This window comes from Periophthalmus magnuspinnatus, chromosome 21, assembly GCF_009829125.3.
Source record: "Periophthalmus magnuspinnatus isolate fPerMag1 chromosome 21, fPerMag1.2.pri, whole genome shotgun sequence".
Taxonomy (NCBI): Eukaryota; Metazoa; Chordata; class Actinopteri; order Gobiiformes; family Gobiidae; genus Periophthalmus; species Periophthalmus magnuspinnatus.
In genome coordinates, this window is record NC_047146.1 from 10574311 (window position 1) to 10596648 (window position 22338).

The window sequence follows — 22338 nt, forward strand, 5'->3', positions numbered from 1 at the left end:
TTCCAAATAGGAAGTGAGAATGGCCGCACTTCCGACTCCATCGACTTTGGCTTCAATTCACTTTCTATTGAAAAACCTATTGTTGCCCCTCTGTCTGTAACCGCTGCTGTCAGGCTTGTTGTTTTAGTCTTGAAATGTTTGTATTAACCCGCTCAACATGATTCTGTTTTTGTTAAATTCCGTTATTGTGTAAATCAGGAAATGAACATTAACAATAAACAGATCAGGTGCCTTCTTTCCTCAAGGTCACTCCTGCTAAACCGGCATTTTGGCGAGAAGGGGCTTTACCTTCAACAGCCTCACTTTGGATTGGGTCTTTGGTTGCTATGATAATTGAAATTCAGCTCCAGATTTGCCCCTATAACTTCTATCCTCAATGAGCTCCATTTGACAGTAGCCGAACACTATGGGGTGACGTTACACTTGTTTAGTCCACTTTTTTGCACAGTCTATGGACAGGACGAATTTACCTGAGGATTAACCTTTTATTTTAGTGCATCAAAGCAAACTGGAGTGCATATATCCAGGCCCAGAAAAGCACCCAAACTTCAAACAGACAAACACCACAGTGACCGGTTAATCAAAACTGTTACTGTGAATTTGTGCCAAAGTTTTAAGCTTAAGACATTTGTATGTAGAGAGCGACTCCCCACTAAGGGCTCTGAGCAAAAATTGGCAGCACTAATGTTTAAAAGAGTAAAAAAAAAGACAAACACAAAACCTTGGTGCAAAAGCGTCCTAAATGTTTTACAAAGCAAACGCATAATATTGGATCTTGTGTGCGTTCCGGGGATAAAGTGAAGAAAAATGCTGTTTACAGATACTTGTGCAGCATAGAGGAGAATCACACCTGTGTTTATAGTACGTGGGTTGTAAGATGAAACGTACTGAGGTCTGACTAAATCCTAGTTTGTGGTTATTGCGCTGAGTAGAGATTAAGATTATGCTCGCTGGAACCATTTCTTCTACAGTGAAATAAACAGAGATTAAGAAGTTCTACCAACTCTCATGTACAAATTCACCCAGTACTACCTGAGACAACTAGTGTCTTTTCTCCGTTAGCTTTGAGTTGTTGGCTGCCATGCTGATAACTTCTCATTCCAGGTCACCCCACTGCACTCTGAAGCACTCCTCCTGTGTTCAAATTTAAAATACAGAAGTACCACAGACTTTTTTTGACATGTTTGTATTGCTCACACCAGGAGACAAGCCGAGGGCAGCTCCCGGGGATCGCCTTTACCTAAAACATTACAAAGATGTGTGGATCTGTCTGTCCGGTTTTAGTTAGGTGTGATTGACAGGTGGATTAACCAATCAGTGAGCAGCACGGTCCATTTGTGTCAAAACAAACATGGCGGTTTAAGGGTAAAAAAGTAACAAACAACGCAGAGGACTGAGAAAGAGCTCGGATTTCTACAGAAGCTGATACAAGAATTTTGAGGGGAGATCTCTTCTGCATTTGATCAACATGTGATACAAATGAGTAGCTGTGGCTGGACCGTTCCAAACTAGGAAGGAGTTTTTTTTACGCCCTGTGGTTCGATTCAAGTCCCTTCTGGAAGTGAGAATATCCAAGCTTGGGATCATCACAAGCCAAGCACTACTAGATACAAAAATATGTTGTCTTTTTCTTCCATATTGCTCTTTTAAATGTTATTCCTCTGCTAAAACCTACTTTCAAACATAATAACCGCAGTAGATTCCAGCAGATGTACTAGTTGTTGTTTTTTTGAGAGGTGAGGGTGGTTGGTCTTAGGTTCAGTTTTATGATTTGGTGTGCCTCCAAAATCCCACAATCTTCCTCTTCAGATCATGAGTCAGTCAGCTTTCTATTGACATCAAAATATCTCCTATTTTTCTCACATCTGCTAACCGAAGGCTCCAGTAAGTGTGACCATGAACACAGCTCTGATAGCATCTGTTTTGTTATTACCCAACAGCAGGAAGAGGAGAAAAAGGAACAAGCCCGTACCTGAGCGCTCTCATGATAACACGTGTGTGAGTTGTGTAATGCCTGTGGTGTTTTGAGGTGTGAAGTCACATGGTCCCCTCTGCGTCTGTTCTCAACCTGATGCCCTGGCTATTTTCTATGTTCTATGTATGTTTACACCCAATTTAGATGATTTGATTTGGTAACTCGAAAGACTGGATCGGTTCGAGGAGAGAAATGAAATGTCATATTGAAGTCATATAGCGTTGAAAATGTACCAGATGGTGACCAATCACTGAGAATAGAAGAGATGTTTGTAAAGTAGAAGTTTAGTAGTTTGTGAATAACACGTTGAGTCATACAACAGGCCTCCCCCATGTGTGGTTGTGACAGAATGTGTTGAGGGCTACATATTACGCAATAAACATTTGTAGCGTCTTGTCTTCTGTGTTCCACACTCTTGCAGCAGATTCAAAAGATGTTTGACGCTTTTTTTTTTTCTTTTTTTTTAGAAGCAGACCAAATATCAAAATGGCCTGCCTGAATTTTTTTGTTTTTGTTTTGTTTATCAGGTACAAGATTCTGGGACCAGCTGTGAGTTTGCATATCTTGTCTCTGCCTTATTTCTAGTGGAACAAGACCAGAACACTTTAGGATATCTCTATGTGTGATGGAGCAGTGTTTTTGGTCCTTGTTCCTCGGTTCGCATTATGTTTTGGTTGTTTAAATTAAATGGAAATTGCACACAAACAAATTAAAATCAAGGTCACATAATCTGTTAAAGATGTAACTTTTTTGGTTGAAGGTACACTTCCTGCTTGTGTTAATGGGGATGTGCATGCAATTTTCTACCATATGGCATTAAATACATAAATTAGGCATACATTTAATTTTGTGTATTTTTATTACCCCAAAAATACCTTGCATTTTACCCCTTTTACCACAGATCTGACCTGGAACTTATAATAAACTATACACAGCATTCACCAGAAACGTCAGACTGTGCACCTTCAAAATAATATTCTAATACATTGTAATGAAGGCTTTATTGTACACTACATTAATATTTGATTAAACTCTACTCCAACTATAACCAGTGGTGGATGAGGTACTTAATTTGGTTACTTAAGTAAAAGTACAGATACAAAGGTAAAAGTATCACATGAAAAAAAAAAAGTACCTGTTTAAAAATGTACTTTAAGAGTAAAAGTAAAAACATTTCACACAAGTCTAAAATGTTGTGATATTGATCAAAATTATATATATTTTCGGGCTACAGTAACAGATTGCTTAAAACTCTATGAACATGGTAAAAATAACCCTTCCAATCATATAAAAACTACTTTTTACTTTTCAGTCCTGTTCAAAAATGTAGTGGAGTAGAAAGTACAGATATCTGCTCTCAAATGTAGTGAAGTACAAGTAAAAAGTGTCCACTGTAAAATTATACTTAAATGCATTACTTTGCTAGTCTGCCTTATCTTCCAGCCCTGACTATATCACACTGCACATTGTATGGCAGCAGTCTGAGCTTATTTCAAATCTGCATTTTCTAGGGTCCTTTATAGGTTACAATGAATGAAAACACATTAGTATGTATATGGCTTTCGCTCTGTCACAAAAAATAAAGTTATTCTTAATAGAAAATCTAACAAAAGAACGGCAAGGAGCCTTTGGTAATATTTCGGCTGACACGCTACATTCTCCTCTTCATATTCCACTTGACAAAAACATACATAATTCTACGCACATCGCCCTTTGTGTGCATGATTACCTTACTCGTGATGGCCTTATTCTTGCAACCTTTTTTATGATTTCTTTACCATATAGGTTGGTCAATTTCACTCCGTTTCACCCAGCAAGTCAACTCTACGTCGTGCAAAGTCAAACAAAATGATCCCATCCAAGTTCCCCGTTGAGCGCTAAGACGAGCTGGCTTCTGGTATTGTATAAATGAATAATGCATGACACTCAGCTGTTTCAGAGAATTCGGCAACACCCACATAATCAAGACAACAAAGACACAAGCCAGTGACTGTATATGCAAATCTATGGCCCTTTTGTAGGTTTATGTTAATGGTAAGTAATTAGTTCTGCTACAAATCAGAGGAAGAAGTGTCCACAGATGTCCCTGGCTGACACCGGTGAGGTTTTGTGCTAGAATCTGTCAAAATACGATGGGAGTTGTTTTATTGAGAATGGCTGTGCCGCTGACAACTCACAAGCACCTGGTGTAATGTGCGGTAATAATAGTCAGGATAAGTGCGGCTCTCCAAAGGTAACTGTGTGTGTGTGTGCGTTGTATTGGTTTTGTTCATTCATAAGACGTAAATAGATGCTTTGAGTTGGACAAAGTGGTAATTTGCAATGAAATAAGAGTAGGATGTGTGTCTACTAAAACACCTGTCTATAAATGATTATGAAAATTATAGGTGACAGTGTCATCTTTGTAAAGGAATAAACATATTCATTTGCCACAGTGAAGACAATGGCACTTTCAGACCTCACATTAAAGAGAGAATAGAGTTTTTGTATTATCAAGGTGTCATGGCTTACATTGGATCTTTATGCATGTGGGTCACTGCCAGTCCGTGCCTACAAGGATAAATTGTACTTTGAAACATGCCTATTATGCAAATTCAACTTTTTAGAGCTTTTTTAAGTGTTTCCTCTTTATTTACCCAAAGTTGTATTTCAATTGATTTATGCATGTTTGAGCAATCTTTAATCACTTATTTTCAAGAAGCCATATTTCCAATCAATCCCCGTTTTCACCACCAAAGGCATACAGCATCTGCTCTGTACTTACTTCATATTCCAATTTGTATCTATCCATCAGAAGTGCTGACTCTTTGTTGTGATGACATTTACGACGACGTCAGCTTTCATTGGGCACCGCACTTTTCTAACATGGACGTCAGCAGACTTGTTTCTTTTATTGTGTCATTTTAAGTGAATATTGCAGTTTAAAACGTGCAAAATATAACATAATGATCCACATGTGTCATAAAGCATAGCCGTAGAGAAGAGACAAGCACAATTTGTGTTCTTAAAATTACAGATCTAGTGCACTGTTGTATTTACGAGTGAGTCAGAAAAGCTCAAAATACATCATTGTTATAAAATTTTGACATTAGTGAGCGGTACACTGTGTAACTTCTTGTTACACAGTGTACCGCTCACAGTCTAGTATCTTTTGTTACACCTGCTTTTTGACAATCAGGTGGTGGACCCTTCAGCAGAAAAGTTTTAAGAGGTTTGTTTAAAATCTTAAAATTATTATTTACAATGATTTGATGTCTACCATTGTCTGTTGTGTTAATACTACCTAATACTATGAATCAAGTGTATTTGTGAAGTGCCTCGAGTGCCCTGCCCACTGTGAAAATATATACATGTATAGTGCTTTCATACACCTCACAGTCCAACTTATACTGCAGTACAGACAGGCACGAAACCATCATTGCCATAAATACTAGTGCTCTCTCCTGTGATGAAAGATTTCTGCTGCACTACTCTACGTCCGTCTATAATTATGAGGCCGTAATGCCAATCACATTAAAGGACTTTCATTCAGAGCGGTGGAAAATCAGAGGGGACACAGTGCAGGCCGTGAGAGGTGAAGGGCTGGAGCACTGCACCAAAGACACAGTCCACATTAAAAGCTTTAGTCATTAATATTTAACATAGTGGAAAATGTACTGATTTGTGTCATGGCCGACTAATGCTGCTTACATGGCTGCAAATTTACACAACTTGAGTTTTTTGTGGGTTTTGGTGTATTTTTAAGCTCAAAACATGACACATTTCATACTAGAAAAGACAAAATTATGACTGTGACTGTGCCAGCCTACAGTGTATAATGATAGGTTATCTGGCAATGCGGCGTGTAATCTTCCCGCAGATGTGAAGTGTGGCGTAAAAGAACGAAATTGGGACTCTATCATTCTGACTGACTTTGTGAATGGCTTCAATGGGCTTCAGTGATTCTCAAACGATGGGGCATGGACTGGTGCCACAAAAGATACCTCTTAAGTTTAGACCTATTTAGTCAGCTTTTGTTGTGGTTTTATTCTTGTTTAGACAGAGTTTTTCTGTGGGTAATTTCAGTCTTTATCCTGGACTGGCATGTCATGTCAAAAGTGGAACTAAACCATGACCAAACCCAAAAATAAACCTGGAGTAGGCCAGAACAAAACAAGGACTAGAGCAGGTCTATATTAGGACTGAAATAAGCCTGATTTAGGGACTTAGTAGACCTGGTTTAGTTTTTGTTTCATCTGCTCTTTTGTCTTAAGGGTGGATGACCCTCCAAATATTATTTCAAAATGTTCTTGAGCCCAAAGATCATAGTTTCAATTTTATACTGTTTTTAAAAGGTAAAAACAACTCCCAGCTTCTTCTGAAAGTCCAGACTTTAATGTGATTGGTTAAATACACTTGTCACTCACTCAGATCATGACAGACGCTGACCAATAGGAAGTGTCTATCTATATTTGAGCATAGAGCTGCATGAAACAGATATAGTCCTCCTTTACACCTGGTTTTGGATGTTTTAGTCCTAGTTTAGGTCTAATCAAATCAAAACCTGGTGCAGAACTAGCATTTGTTTTAGTCCAAGTTAAAAACTGTTTAGTTTGGTGTGCTGTAGTTCTGTTGTTTCCATATTTAGCTATGCATTTATCTCTTAATCCCCATTATCCCTTGGCATAAGTCTAGAGCAGATTGAGTTCATTACAGACTTGGAAAACCGTTTTTTTTTTTTTGGTTTTTTTTTCAGAAATGGTATTTGGTGAGAGAGGTTCCGCAGTACACAGACCTGCTTGCTGCCTGTCAGTCCTGGTCAATCGTACACTAGCTCTCATGATATCCATCACTATGGCGTGCACTTAGGCAGTGACATATGTGCTCTAGAGTTTTCTGCCCATTTGAACTCGATAAACACTCTCATGTTTCATTCATGAAGCTGCTACAAAAGTGCAGCTCTGAGTCGAAGTCCATGGGGCCGTTTATGTGAGTTTGGAATAATAACAGGTTTATTAGTACTATGATAGTAAAATTACAGATGGGATCGCTGGCGTCAGGGTATTCACTGGTTTAAAATGTCAAAATAATTATAGTATAAAGGCACAAATGTCATAGTGTTTATAGCGTTCTAATATGGCCTGAATGTCACTTAGATACAATGAAGGGATGGTAACTGTAATCTCTCTCATTATGTGGGCTTTAGATAAGTGTCAGTTGCATTGGTTTGGTCAGGTTTTGTTCCTCTCCTCTACTGGGGCAGCTGATAAATTCTGCCACTAAATCAAAAGTTGGAAAATTGATCCCCAGTAGTGTCAGTGCTGTGCCTTTGAGCATGTGTCTAATATAGTCTAATATAGTCTATTTTTGTCAGACTCCAGAGCCCACCACAAACTTGTGCCTTAATAATTTAATAGTTATTGTGTGAACATGTGGTCTCGCCTGTGCAGCTTCAAAGATGGTGACCACAACAGAGCAGTAGAGCTCTCTGGTCCTCGTGCTGGTGTCACATCACAACAAAAGCGGCCAAACACTGCAGTCGCAGCTGGACCGGGGGCAGTCTGAGTGAGGGGTTGTATTCTCATATATCACCACTAGATCCTATCTACATTAATGCTGTCTGATGGTGTGCCAGCTTTGGTCTGACAGAAGAAGACCAGACAGCACAGGGGAGACTGAACTAAGGCCAGGTGAGACCAACTTGCACATGGTAGCTTTAAATTATCTGTCGCTATGGCAACTGTCTTAATTTCTTATTCTGAAAGCCATGAATATATAGAATATAGGAGTATTCTTTATGCCCAAAAGTACTGCAACAGGCATATCCATAGCAGTTGTTATTGTGAAAGTAGCAGATGCTGTCATAACTTTTGTGAGAGAATTAGGGCATGATTCACCAAAATATATAGGAACATAAAATCTCAAAGTGTCCCACCGCTGTAGTGAGGATAGGCCTGAACAGAAAGAGTTGGGGAAGTGAGGCTGTAATTAGAGAGGTGAGCGCAGTTTGCTGGACCATAAACAAACTCTAGTCTCTGGCACTATCACCAGAGCGTTGTGATCTCTGCTCTCCAGTTTGTGGTCCAGAGTCAGGGCCAGTACAAGCTGCTCTACCATCCACTTCACACATAATACCTCAGGTTCGGAGGCATGCCAGGTATCATAGTCTTCTAAATATAGGGAATGTCTGCTTACTTGAAACTACATAGAACTATTTTTCGTAAATGTGCAGTATCTGTGTAATCCAGTATGATACATGCTAAAAGAAAAAAATTATTCTGTCAACTGGACAAAAAGTTTCTTGAGTAAAGATGTTTCGCTTCTCATCCAAGCCGCTTCTTCAGTTTTGGTCAGATTGCTGATGGACACTGCCTTATATGTATCTGAAGGGAGAAGCGTACTACACTGTTTACAAATAGCTGTGTTAGTTTCACTGTTTTTCTTTTAGTCAAGCTTCCCTATGTAACTTTTCTGGAGGGGGGGCATTCCACCTGCTTGTCTCAGAGTAGGTGTTATTAGTTTGCCTGAAATGCTCCACAGTTTGGCTTTGAATATATTTATATCGTTTATGCCATTACAGCAGTTTTTATTGCTCACAAAAACATGTATTTTGTGAGCAGGTTTGCATGAGATCTGACATGTAATTTTGCCTGGAGGCATCACCTGCTTGTTTCCATGGAAATGTATAAATATAGTGTCCTACTGTGAAACACCAGCTTATAAATCATTTATTCATACATTTACATTTACATATATATCTGGACATAGGAGTGGGCCATGATAGAAGTGCTGTGCTGTTCTGGGGACACTAGTGAATGACCAGTCCCACATGGACACGGTGTAAGATGTGAATATTAACATGGCTTTTAGACTTGTTCTGACTTTAGTTGTCCGGATACACACTGCAGGGAGATGTTTGCATGCCTTCCAAGTTAACCAAATATCTACCCATCATGCTTTGTTCTCAGATTTCCTCTTTTGCATATGTGTTCAGACATTTGTTTTAAATGTTCTTCTGTTCAGACATGTACAAGACACTTTTGTTTATTTTTTATGATTGGTTGATTGATTGGTTATATCGATCATGCTAAAGATGTATCCCTTTTGCTTTAGTGTTGTCACAATACTAACAATTCAATACTAAGAAATAGACTTTATATTCAATACAGATTCCAATACCATGGTGATAATAAAAAAAAAAAAATTCTTTATTTTGATAATAGAATGTGATTTTCAACATTAAAACATACTTTAAAAAAAAAAAAAATTATATATATATATATATATATATATATATATATATATATATATATATATATATATATATATATATATATATATATATATATATATATATAAATAAATAAAATAAATCCATAACCTTAAGGCAGGATAATCACAGTTAGTAATTCATATTAAATATAATGTGGCCAGCAATACATAAAAAGTACAAAGAAACACTGAAGTACTAATGTTGAACTGAAAACACTGAAAACTGTTCCACCTTGTGATGTCATCATGTGGTAATACAGGAAGTGCTCCGCTGTGTTTTTAAACTCCACACACGTTCGTTAGAATCATGTGGATGATTTCAGCCCTGGAGTTATCAATCTCTACTAAACTAAAGGTAAAGGGTAGCTATTAGCTTGAAAACTATCACTTCATGACATCACAAGGTGGAATAGAGCATTTTGAGCTTTGGAGATGTAGACAAACTCTACTGTGACTGAAACAAAGCACAACTCCAGGTATGTTTTTGATGGGGTAACATTATAACACAACATAAAGTTCACAAGAGTAAATTTAGCATAATATAGGACTTTAAATATGTTGACGCCATTTCCGTGTTGCTTGCGTATATGTGATGCTTGTGTACACATAACTTTGCTCATTTTTTACTCACAGTCTTTAAAAAATGCACAAAGGAAAATCTACTGAATCATTTATAGACTTGTGGGACATAGTATGAAAATATGTGAATGATGAAATAAACTATCAAACCTTAGTCTGACGCGGATTGAGCTCATCTCTTTGGGCTACGCCGCCGAGTAACATGGTCGACCCCGTAGACACTCGCACGGTGCTCTCAGACTGTTAAAATATTAAGATCTGTCCACATAAAATAAGCCCATTCTGCTCTCATAAAGTGCAGGTTTGATACGGGAAAGTGGTAATGAGGATGTCAACTATCTCTAGGTGATGGACCCTGTTCCAAGTGCAGATACAATGCAGTCTCCTGTTTCCATGGAGACCAATTATGATCCCAAGCAACTGCGATTCTTGCAAACATTCCTTTGAAGTGTTTTATCTCGGAACCATCTCGGTTTGGATGTCGTGTGGAGATGCTGGAGATAGTGTGAGCTAGGTCAGAGGTGATCTTGTCCTAAATGCGTTTGGGTTTCATTCTGAAGTTGCGCTGAAGTGGCTGCTCGTGCTAAGTGTGTCATCACAAGGCCGTGCTGTAGCAGTCTGAGGAGACCGGCTAAAATTAGGAGGAGTGCAGTATGTAGACCAGGTGAGGCGCACATGGCCTACCTAGTCCACAACGTGTCTACTGTGCTCACGAGGCTGTGCGAGACGACTTCTTTTATGCATCACAAGCTACACAAGCTCAAAAGTTTATAAAATCTGTTCAGACTTGTGTCACTCAAAAAGTACAAGCTGCATTTTTAAAAGTTTCAGGTGTCTGGAAAATGTTAATACATGTGTAAAATAGCCTACATTACATACAGTGATTTGCAGATCTCATAAAATCAGAGTGGCCTAAGCTTGGGTTGGCCTGGTTTTTGTTTCAGTAAAAACAATATACACAGATGTAAGTGCCGTGAACTTTGCCCCAGAAAAGACCACTCATGTACTTTTGGGTTACTTAATCTAATCTTCTTGTACCTGATACTCGAGGCTCTCATCGCTGTTTTAGTTTTATTCAATTCTGTTCTTGAAATTCTGCCTTGTGACAGTTTATATCTTGAGTGGCTTTACTACTCAGTACCAGCTCACATATTGTAAATGTAAACGTGCGGTGTATAATGAAGGCCCTATAGTCTGTTAACATAAAAGGATGACTTTGTGATTTAATAAACACACTCAGTTTCAACCACACCCCATTCAAGAGCAGAAGCCATCTGGCAATAACTTATAGTTCTGTGAGCAAATAAAGCCTGCAGTAAAACCATTATTGATTCCTAAATCAAATTGGATCTAATGAGTTCTTCTATATGGCATAGGTGCAGAGGGTCAGAGGCACTGAGGGAGATGGGTTGAAATAACATTTAAGACCATATGTGAAATGTGAACTCATACTGAGGCAGAAATGTCATTTTGGGAGCAAAAATACGTAATGTACCTCTACACCATCAACCCAAGAGTAGTCTTATTAATGCTTGAACAAGGAACATTCCTCACTCTACGAGACATATGGTCCATAAAAGGTCACATCTATAATTCAATATTAATGTTAACATGACATACATTAGCACGGACCATCTAATATTTTGTTTAACATGATTAATATATGAACATATGAATGGAAGACATGCTTTCAAAGAGCCGCCGACGGAAGTAAGGAGGGAGCTGTCATTTCAACTCAGTGTTATTGACCCAACTTGTTGATCTCTCAGTGGTACAGGGGCCTGCGGGTGTGCCTGGTGGCAGTGACGGACAGTAACAAGGAGGCTGTTTGATTCCAGCCTTCAGAACTGTAAGATTTGGCTGTACCTTGGGTGTGTCTCATTTAACCTTGTGACAGATGCACACAGGTGGATGAATAAACAGCCGTTAACACTCTTTCTCTACTGTTTACATTTAACAAAGTGAATTCTATATGTTTCAGTTGGAAGTGTATCTTTGTTTGCCTTTCCAATATACAACATCACACTTCTCTCAAAGCACTGATTTATACTTTCTGTCACATCTTGCCTTCAAACTATTCTTAGGCCCAAAAATCCAAATGTGCAAGTTTCTCAGCTCGGGTTGTACGTGTTGAGGAGCTGGTGTTTTTTTTTTTCTTTCATGAAGGCGCTCCTAAGCAGACTGGCAGCTCATTACTGTGATTGCCAGTCTTCTGTTTGCAGGAGTGGGGTGTGAGGATCAGGCTGTGTATGTGCGCGTATATGTGCATGTGTGTGTGTGAATGTGAGGGAGGGGGCTATGTCTAGACCACTGCTGCTAGATGAATGCTGTGCATGAGAAGGTGACTTTTGTCATCGCTGCATGACAATGCCATAAATACAAAGGCTATTGTATTAATAAACATGTTTTACTTGTTGAGAATAACGCATGACATTTGGGTGATTCATGACCACCTTAGAGGCGCCCTGTGCGACTCTGGGAGATCCTATAAATGAAAGGTTTATCACCGCTGCAGGCAAGCGCTCTCATATTCACCTTCTCCTTTGCACCATGGTCAGCGTGTTCAAACTTCCTCCACTAAGCACCGACAACTTTGTATGACCATCCAAAACCACACATTTGTACAATACCTTACAAAGACGAATGGGCTGCTCAGGGAATCAACAACTTACAACAGTTAGAAGTTTAACAAACTGTGTTTTATAAGTACAGAGGTGTTAGTACACAAGGACAGAACAGTGGCCTGAGCTGATGAGGAAAATCAACAACCAGCCTTACAATGGTTACCTGTTCATTTCAATCATTTGCTTTTTACAAACTATTATTGTAGATCATGTTTTGTTTGAGAACTACTTTACTAGTATTCTAATTAAAATTTGAAACTTTGTAGACAAACTTGAACATAATACTTAAAAATTGCTGGAGGAAGTCGACATTTGGACTAGAGTGTTCTCAAGGTTTTTTAAAAGATACTGTTTCTCAGATTGTCAGTTTAGCCTTGTCAAGTCAAGTATAAAAGATAGTGTGTGATTTTGGAGGTTAAATGCTCAATCCTACAGATTTACATAACGTGTAAAACTTCAAGTCAGTACAGCGTTGTTATTTCAGTTACACATATTAACTAGCTCACATTTTATTATTTATTACATGAATAATTTGGACCTTTTAGGGGCCATGATGTGACCCATATAACTGAGGTCTTTAAAAGGTCAAAGATTTTGCAGTTGCACGTGTGACACCTTGAACAAGCCCATGCGCACAGACACAGGGTTTTGTCCTTTAGCGACTGAAGTGAAGCGGGCCGTGCGCTGCTGTGTGCGTCAAGAAGAGGGCTTCAGACTCACCTAAAAAAGAGTGAGAAAATGTCTAGTTCTGACCCTTAATTATCCTCCACTTGGTTAAACCCATTCATGATATTCTAAAAGAAGTGGCCTGGAAATCCAGAGGACAGACTTGCATATTATTCTGGCGTCTCCCTCTAGTCTCACGCGGACGGGGCGTGGCTTTACAAAGGGGGAGGGTACAGGCAACACGCTGCTAAGTTTTCAAACTGCCCGGCCAAACAAAGTGCCAAGCCAAGCAGGAAGCAGAAGCGTAACCTTGGAACAGGGAAACGCTGCGCACCGTGTCCCATTACAACTACAGGGACTTTTGACTCTGAGCGCCTTTAGGAACAGGTGAGCTCCGTTTGTGCGCACTCAGGTGATGGTGCTACCAAAAACCAAAGCCAGAGTAGTCCACGGTGTTCCGCTTTGTCGTATTCATTGATTAATCAGATTTATTGTGAGCGCACAAAGCCCGTGTGTGCTTTATCTGGAGCGCCCGCCCATTGGGCTTTCTGCGGAGCGATAGTGGGAGATTGATGATAGTCTCTGGGATTTGCCGTGGAGAGAGAGACAGAACGAGCCGCTGTGGACTGGTCTGATTTGCTCTCTCATCAGTGGAGGCAGGAGGGCGGCTTATTACGGGCTGACATCAAGATCTGCTCCCTCTGAAGTCTTGTTAGAGGCGCTAACCATCACATACTTTGGCGCTGTTCGCTCTGTTCTGGAGGCTGCCTGGGAGAATCGCCTCCGCAGTCTCAGATGCGTAGTAAACGGGGAGGAGTGGGCTGGGTCGCCTAGACGCCCGGTTTCCATACATCCTTACGCACACGTCGTCAGTGATAAAAGAAGAGATAGGTGAGGGTGAAAGCGAGGGGAACGGACGCACACTGTGGAGCTTTTTTCTCTTTTCCCTTCGCAGCTGGACGCACGAAGGCGAGAGTCGGACAGCGGCGGTGAAAACCTCATTTGACTTTCAAACACGAAGCCCCATAGCTTTGACTCCCTTTTGTCGCTTGGGATTCTTCTTCCTCTTTCAGGATAAGCGGTTAACAACGGGATCGAGCACAGAAGATTTGACTGACAGACTATAGAGGAAGACATCGCCTTCCCTTCGCCATCCAAAGGGAAATACTACAAGTGATAGATCTGTGGGGCAATGGCAACCAGTGCGCTCCGGCTTCTCCTCGCCTGTGCCCTGCTTGGTAAGTAGCCTCAAGCGAGAGGAAAACCTTTTGATTTAGTGGTGGATTCTTGTGCGCACCTGTATGAGACTAGTTGAGCCAAGTAGCAGTAGAGGTGGACACAAGAAGGACAGAAGGAAGCTGGGTACATTGATAATCTTTAGTGTGATATAGCAGATGCCACTGAACAGCTGTGCGCACGGTGAATATAGGTTAATGTCATATTTGGACTTGAGTCACAGATTAACACAATGATCAGGGTCTAGGCAGTCTAGCCGTGTCTGCCATTGTAAAACTACACAGTACAGTAGCGTCATCACTGGCACACCTGGGGCACCTCACACACCCCCTCATGTGAAGTCATCTCCCTTCTTCCCTCAAATTAACTCATCATAAGTCACTGCAGCGCTCAACTTTGGACACCTAATCGTGATCACCATTGTTGATTACTCACAGTTCCAAACCGTGCATCCTCCTGCCTGTCCCAAACAAACACCAGATGGCTTTTTTTTTTTCCTCCCAGTTCCTGGATGGGGCAGCCTGACAGCACCACCAGAGAGAGGAGGAGGAGGGAGGGAGGGAGGGTGAGGTGGGACAGGGGGGTAGTGATAGTGGTAGGAGTCTAATGGAGACCCCTGCTTTGGCTCAGAGGATTAGCAGCGGCAGTCAGGGTGATATGCAAAAAAATGCATTCAGTTTTTGATTATCAAGTGTTCTGAATGTATATGTATGTTGCATCGTGGCAACGTAGAAGCTGCCGTTGAGTTTTCTTTCAGTTTCTTTTAGTAAATCACAATATGCTGTGATATGGCACGTTTAACTCCAGATGCCCTACCGGATGCCGACACTGATTTGCTTTTCGATTGGTTCCAGTTTGATTCCAGTAATGTAGAGCGTTACACCTCCACCTGCGCTCCACTTGGGACATGATCAATTCACTGTCTGACGTACATCTTCTCGACAAGACTCCACATGTTAAGATTGGAGCTAGTTACGTGAAATTAGTTTTTTACTGCCTCTTACATAATTGTGAATCACAACAGGATAGTTCAGGTGTTGTGAAATGATGTAATGCCCTCTATGCCAAGTGCGAGAACACAGTTAAAAAAAGCCTTACAGTGCAGAATCTACTGTATCACCTCACCCTGTACTCCTGTGTTGAAACGATAGAAACGGTTTCCGTCATCAAAGCGAAAATATAATCCGATTCAGTGCTATTTTCAGAACGTGTATGTGGTAAAGAAAATGTATGAGTTGCAATGTAATCACCTGTGTCATTCGGTGACGTGGAAAAATGGTCTGGAATAGAAAGTGGGTGGCAGATGCAATAGCTCTATGGAGGATCGGTCTTAGTTAAAGTTGGCACTTTTGGGGGCATGCAGATCCCATATTGAAGTTATTATTTATGATGCTGACTGTGCAGTGAGGGATGGATCTGGGTGCCTATGTTATGGAGCATATAAAAAGGTTGCCCAAAGCTATGAATGTTTATTAGTTTCGCAAATATGATGTCTGGAAGTCAGAAGGGAGTTCGTGAAAGGCGGAGGAAGGGAAAATATGTTATGGTACATTTAGTATAAGTAATTTTACAGTGTTGCTAAATGTAGTTAGCTGTCTAGTTACTACCAAAGCGACTTCCACTAATAGTCTACAGATGTTGCAATCAAGCTCAATCACTTCTGGATGAGCACTACTAAGAAAGTACATTTTATTCCCAAATGTACTTTTCTCAACTTTGGTAGGGAAATTTGGAAACGTTCACACCAAACACCAAAGGAACTTGCTCTCTTTGGGTTCTTTTTCAAATAACACCACCACACAAAGTGCTCAGAGCGTCCCGTTTATTCAGCTACAGTGACAGTATAATACTACGAGCCCGGCTGGTTTAACTGTGCAATGCCTGAGTGCTTTCCATTTACTGAGCACTGAACAGAGAGGTTCACCATCACCCAAGAAGAAGCCAACCTTAACCTGTTTTCCAATATTGGCTATTGAGAAAAAGCTGGAATTTTCTGCTCGCTAATAACCAAGAGCTTATGTTTAACTGTCAAGATGGACGCCGTCACTTTGTCACATTTGTTATAAGCTGATGTTTTATTTATATCCTTTATAGCTCAGCCAAATCTGCGAGACAGGTGCGGCTTCCATCCAATTACTGAACATGTTATGAATGCATTTGCACAAGATGAGTGTCAAACGCATATGGATGGTGTGAGTGCAGTGAGGGTTAAGGGAGACAGGTGGCAATGAGTGTCACATATGAATATTTAAAGATGTTTAGCTTTTTATGTTTTTAAGTAAGCACTGATCAATGTCATTATTTTTTTTGCCTTTTGCCTGTCCTTGTGCTGATGTTCACACTCGGACCAGAACGAATTTTCCACTGGCTGAAAACACCGTAGAATCAGAAGTTTTATCACAATTATCTAGATATTTGCTTCAGTGGTACGGTACAGCATAAAACAATGAATAATAATCATGAATATAAACTAAATGTATAAATAAACTATTATAAGGAGTTAAATGTGTTGTTATTACTATTGATAATACAGGGTGACAGTAGTTCAGTTGGAGTGTTTATTCACTGAGCTGTAGGTTGGCGGTTCGATATAGACATTATTGGTTGAGGGTTCAAATCCACAGACCCACAGGTTAGGTCCCACACATGAATGCTGTTGTTGTATCCTTAGGCAAGACACTTAACCCCTCCCCACCCCTGGTTTCTGCGTACATTGGTGTATAAATGTATGTGAATGGGTGGATGGTTCCTTGATGAACTCCTTTGAGTGCCTTGAAGGTACAAAAGTGCTTTATAAAAATGTGACCGTTTACAATTTACTACTACTACAGTATGACTACTACTTTTACATATAAATATTCCAAAAATATATATGTATAGCTTTTAAATAGGCACAGATTTGTATAATTATTATTGCATATTCTCTCTTATTCAGACAAATATTTCACTGGCTTAATTCACTACTACTACTACTACTACTACTACAGCAAACACTATTGCTACTACTACAATTACTACTATTACTGTTACTTCTAAACCATTTTTGACAGCCTATTTTGACACTGAGTTTGTAAAATTCTCCTTATTATGTTTATATTGATCCTGTATTTAGTGCTGCTGCTGTTGCTGCTACCCTCTGCCTCTGTGCCAGTTCACAGTCGTTTTATATAGTGCTACTACTGACTTCCAAGTAAATCTAGTAATAAGTCTAGTAACACTGTCCAACTTTAAGTACAGAAAGGCAAGCCTCCATAATTGACCCAATCAAACAACAGGCTGCTACTTAAGAGCTTATTTCCTTTCGAGGCTTACAATGACAATTCTTTTTTTTCCCTCTCAAAACTGATTTTCTACAGTGTATGGAAGAACGACTTGTGGCCACTTAGAGCCAGAAGTGATTGCGTGAGATGTGTTGTTAAGGCTGTCACTGGTAAAGTGGCTGTGAGAAAAGGACTATATTTTCTATTTCTGGCAAACACACTATTGGGAGTGTTTAATTAGGATTAAAGTGGGATATGACAAGGCGGAGTAAGTTGTATTTGTGCCTCTAATTGCAATGTATGGAGTTGTTATTGCCAGTATTAAAGCATAATAGGACCAGTTCACACTCGGGGGAGTTGGAGTCTTTTATTATACATTGCTGGGAATAAATTAGGTCTGAACTTCATCAGTACTGGGAGCCATCTTATTGAAATTAGCATCATGTAAATGGAAACAAGCCAAGACTGAAATGTATCAAGTAGGACTGAACCAGCAGGTGTAAACCAGGACTTAAAGATGCACTATGTAACTTTTCTGGTGAGAAGTCCACCGCCTGGTTGTCTTGAGATGTTAGTACTTGGCACCTAAATACATGCAATCTTACTGTGATGTTTCGTCATCTGCTTGGCTCCACGGAGTTTGATAAGTTTAATGCTATACTGTGGAACATTCCAGATAAAGTCATAATATCTCTATGGAGACAACAGAGTGGACAACTAATCTAGAATCAGGTTTTAAGAAGATTCCTTAATGCCATCAGAATAATCCTTTTTTTAGCATTCTCACCCTGCCGCTCCCTCTGCCCTGCCCTGTCCGGTCCCGACAGGTGCGACCCCCCGTCCCACTCTCCACCCTAAAATGTGTGAGATGGTGTTAACTTGTGTGGTCAGACTGCCGGGTTGTCCTGGATCAGCTGTTACTGCAGTGTGAATGCTTTCCATGTGTTTGGGAGCCTCAGCTGACACAGGGCAGAGTGCTGTCTAGACTGAGGGATTCCACACAAGAATGTACTGTCAACACAATCACAGTTCTGATATTGTAATTTTGTGGGGCTTGTATATCCCAAAATAATAAAGTAGCATAACAATACAAATCATGTTAATTATTAGTTATTAGTATAAATGTCTTACTTGCCTTTCCTCTTTTTGTTAACTTTTTTCACGTTCCGTCCTTCCGTGTGATGCGGGTTTCATTGATTTGGCATTGGTTTTAACAGCTGCCGTTTGCCATTAACTCTGTCCATTTATTGGGACTTCAGACTGACACAAATACAGTGGTTTTATGTGGCCTGTTTTACATACTAGATTGTTTTAATGATAACCAATACTTGCATAGAATTAGATCGATGTCCTGGTTTTAGACTTGTTATCGATCTGATTATACCATCAAGTGAAAGGTAGTTCAGTGCTTTATTTTAATCCATATTAGACACTTAGATACTCAAAAAAAGGCTTGATACTCGATGCTGATACCACAATAATACATTTTCTTTTTAGACAAAGTTTCTTTAATATTACTGTGATTTCAAATTTCAAGATATGACCCATTTATATGATTTTCTTCTGTATTGATATTTATTCAAATTAATATCTACTTGCAATTCTAATTTCATTATCATTTAGTATCATGAACTATGGTTGTCAAATATTCCATACCCTAATGTAAATCTTTCCTATTCATCAAATCAGTGTCACAGATCATATCATTTCCATTATTCACAAGTAATTATAGCATATCCTGTGTTTGTTTTTTTTGTCTTATCTCATCCAGCCATGATTCTATTCACTTATATCCTTGCAGTGTATCTTATACTCTGTTCCCGACAATGGAAAGAAATGACACAGACCTTTTATGAACTGCAATTTTCTCTAAATGCATAAAGAGCCATTGAAGATAAGGAAGCTTCAGAACTGCTGCGGATATTTTTAACTCACAGTCTGTTCCATCTTTTGTAAACAGTAGTAGTACTAATTATCTATTGGAGAATACAATTGAAGGAATGTTAGTTTAAGAAAAGCTAAATGTGAACTTTAGCTGTGGAAAAACATGATATTTACTCTTGATTGGGTCTGTTTCCACCTAAAACAGATCCTGCTTCTTGCATTAGGGGTAAAATATGGGCTTGCAGCTGTCTGTGAGTGCTTTTGTTGCTGCTATCACTGGTATTCAATAGGCTTTTGTTTGCATCACAGGTGTCTTTGTGTATACGCGTGGCACAGTAGTTTTGTATGGGCGCGTTTGCTTTGAAATCTGAACATTGAGTCAAGCAGCGTGAACTAAAGCAAAAGAAAAAACTGCCTAACTTTCACTACTAGCTGTATGGAACAGTCCAAGTGATGTACTGGGCATATTGTTAACACTTTATGGGTCAAAAATATTAAAATACAGTAAATACATTATGTGAAATGCCTTTAAGATGATGATGATTGCAACACATACAGTAACACTAAAGGTGAGGGGGGTGAGCAAAAAGACTGCAAATTTGATGTTACAAAAAGTGAGAATTTGGCATCGCTGCAAAACATTAGAAAAGTGCAGCGGTGGAAGGTAACAAAGTAAAAGTAGTAGTGGTGAAATTAGTTGAATTTTTAGGTATGTGTAGTAAATTTACAGTGGATACGTTTTTCTTTTCTTCACTACATGTAAGCAGGTATCTCTTCTTTTTACCAAACTTCATTTTTGAACTGGACTAAAAAGTACTTTTTCATATGATTTGAGGGGTTATTTTTACCATGTTCATGATAATAACCTGACTAAACTTTTTGAGTTCATCTTCAGTTTTGAGCAAACAAAAATAAATACAAAAAATTTTGAAATTGATTCGTATTGCTACTGTTGACTAAAGTATGTGTCATTTTTAATCAATATCACTACATTTAACACTTTAACAACGAACAACAGTTGTGTGAAATACTTTTACTTTTTATTCTTAAAGTATGTTTTTAAATGGTACTTAAATACTTTTGATTAAGTAAAAGTATATGAAAAAATCTACTTAGTGACAAAATTGAGTACTTCATTCACCACCAGAAAAGTGTAGTTGTGTTGTGAATGTTGCTGGAACTCCATGACTTTTCTGAATGATCCTGAATACTGTGTAAAAGCATATAAAAAATGTGTTTTATATTTAAATTGAAATATTAAAACAATGTTGCTCTGTCTTCATGGGCAGTAATGAAAGATAAGCTTCTGTTGGGCACATTAGTTTTGATAAACATCAGTGATTACTATATAAAAATTATAGCTGTGCCAACTGCAAGTCACTTTTATATCTTGTCTTGTATCGCTAGTTCTAAGTCGGAAAAGTACTACGTTGAGCGAGAGTGGACATGTTTTGTGCTTAGTGGACAATATTGCGTTATGTCAGGCTCACGGCTAAAGACGTGTCAGAATACTGCTGGTACTAGCCACAGGGCAAGTCATGCACCCTGTAATCCAGTCTTTGCACTCAGCAGTGGAAACTCACACCAAACTACTACTGCCAAAGCACGTAGACTCCCCCTCGTGACTCCTATCCTTACAAGGCAAAGAAGATGACAAGCCGAGATTTAGGGAGTACGCATTAAAAGACGCCAGGCAAATGTTTTATTTTTAAATCATGACTGTGCTCCTCCCTGGTGATGGGGATCAGAGTGGAGTTGACCCGCGGTGCGTGTTGGAACATCCAGCGCTGGCGGAGTGAAGTTCTTAGGGGAGACTTCCTGGCTGTCAGAGTGAATCAGGAAAGTGTCTACAGCCTCAGTTAGCATCTGCTTTGTGTCTGGTGTCTGGCTGGTTGAACTGTCAGCTTTTTGTAAATGTCACTAAAACTAGCTCCCAAAGTGGCTCATGTGATTAAATTGCCTTGGTGAAGGGAGATAAGGGGTGTTTTGGGGATAACTTGCAAAACAAACTCCAGTTTCTTTTATTTTTTGGCTTTGCTCATCTAAGGTCACTACAGCCTATGGACATTTCAAACACAGAGTCTGTTTACTTTGGACTCGGACTGGTCTTGCTCTACTGTTGCTTGCAGCTCAACTTAAAAATCATTGTCATACCACTGGGCCTGTTACTATATTTTTCAATGCACGTTAGATTTTTTATCGTGGGTACTTTTTCTTTGTAATAATTTTGAACTTTTGGCTATTTTCTGTACTAGTTAGGATTTAGGAGCTCCAGAAGTTGAATGAATAACTTCTGTGACTCATTATAGATAGGAACCAACTACTGTTTCATTTTTTAACAATAATGTACATTTAGAATCGTTTTTGGGATAAACTTCCTTTAGGGTTTTGCACATCTTAGTTTCAATATTATTGTTTATTGTCTATATTTTCTTTAGCGATGTATTGTACTTTAAAATGAGTTTTTGTGACACTTTCAGAATGCCCGATATCGTCAGATTTAGGAAAGGTAAGCGGGTTTGAGCCTGGTTGGTTTAGGAGCGAGGACTGATGGTGCGGTTTGGTTTTGCTTCAGTCTACGTGCCCAATACATTATCATTATTGTTATGCGAATGCAATGTCTTCCACAAAATGTCATATTTAATTGTCTTTCTTATGGAACAAAACATATTGAACCTACATTATTTGTGTTGTGGCCCTGCTGGGATAAATTCCCTACCTACACTGAGCTCTTCCTACCCCCACCCCCACCAGGCCACGTGACTAAACCACCTTGGTATCAGATAAGCTGTGTTTTGGCGATAACACCCCAATCAAACAGAACCGTTTCTCTCTATTTGCTTTGTGAACCGCTGAAGAGGCT

General features: G+C 39.4%; 1 protein-coding gene across 1 annotated transcript in view; it reads left to right on the forward strand.

Annotated features, from left to right (window-relative positions):
• The first annotated feature begins 13322 nt into the window (after positions 1 to 13322).
• igsf3 (immunoglobulin superfamily, member 3) overlaps positions 13323 to 22338 on the forward strand; it is a 108061-nt gene continuing 99045 nt past the window's right edge. Inside the window, exon 1 of the mRNA XM_033987240.2 lies at positions 13323 to 14333. Coding sequence (XP_033843131.1) covers positions 14288 to 14333 — 46 coding nt within the window. The 5' untranslated portion in view covers positions 13323 to 14287. The remainder of the gene's footprint in view (positions 14334 to 22338) is intronic.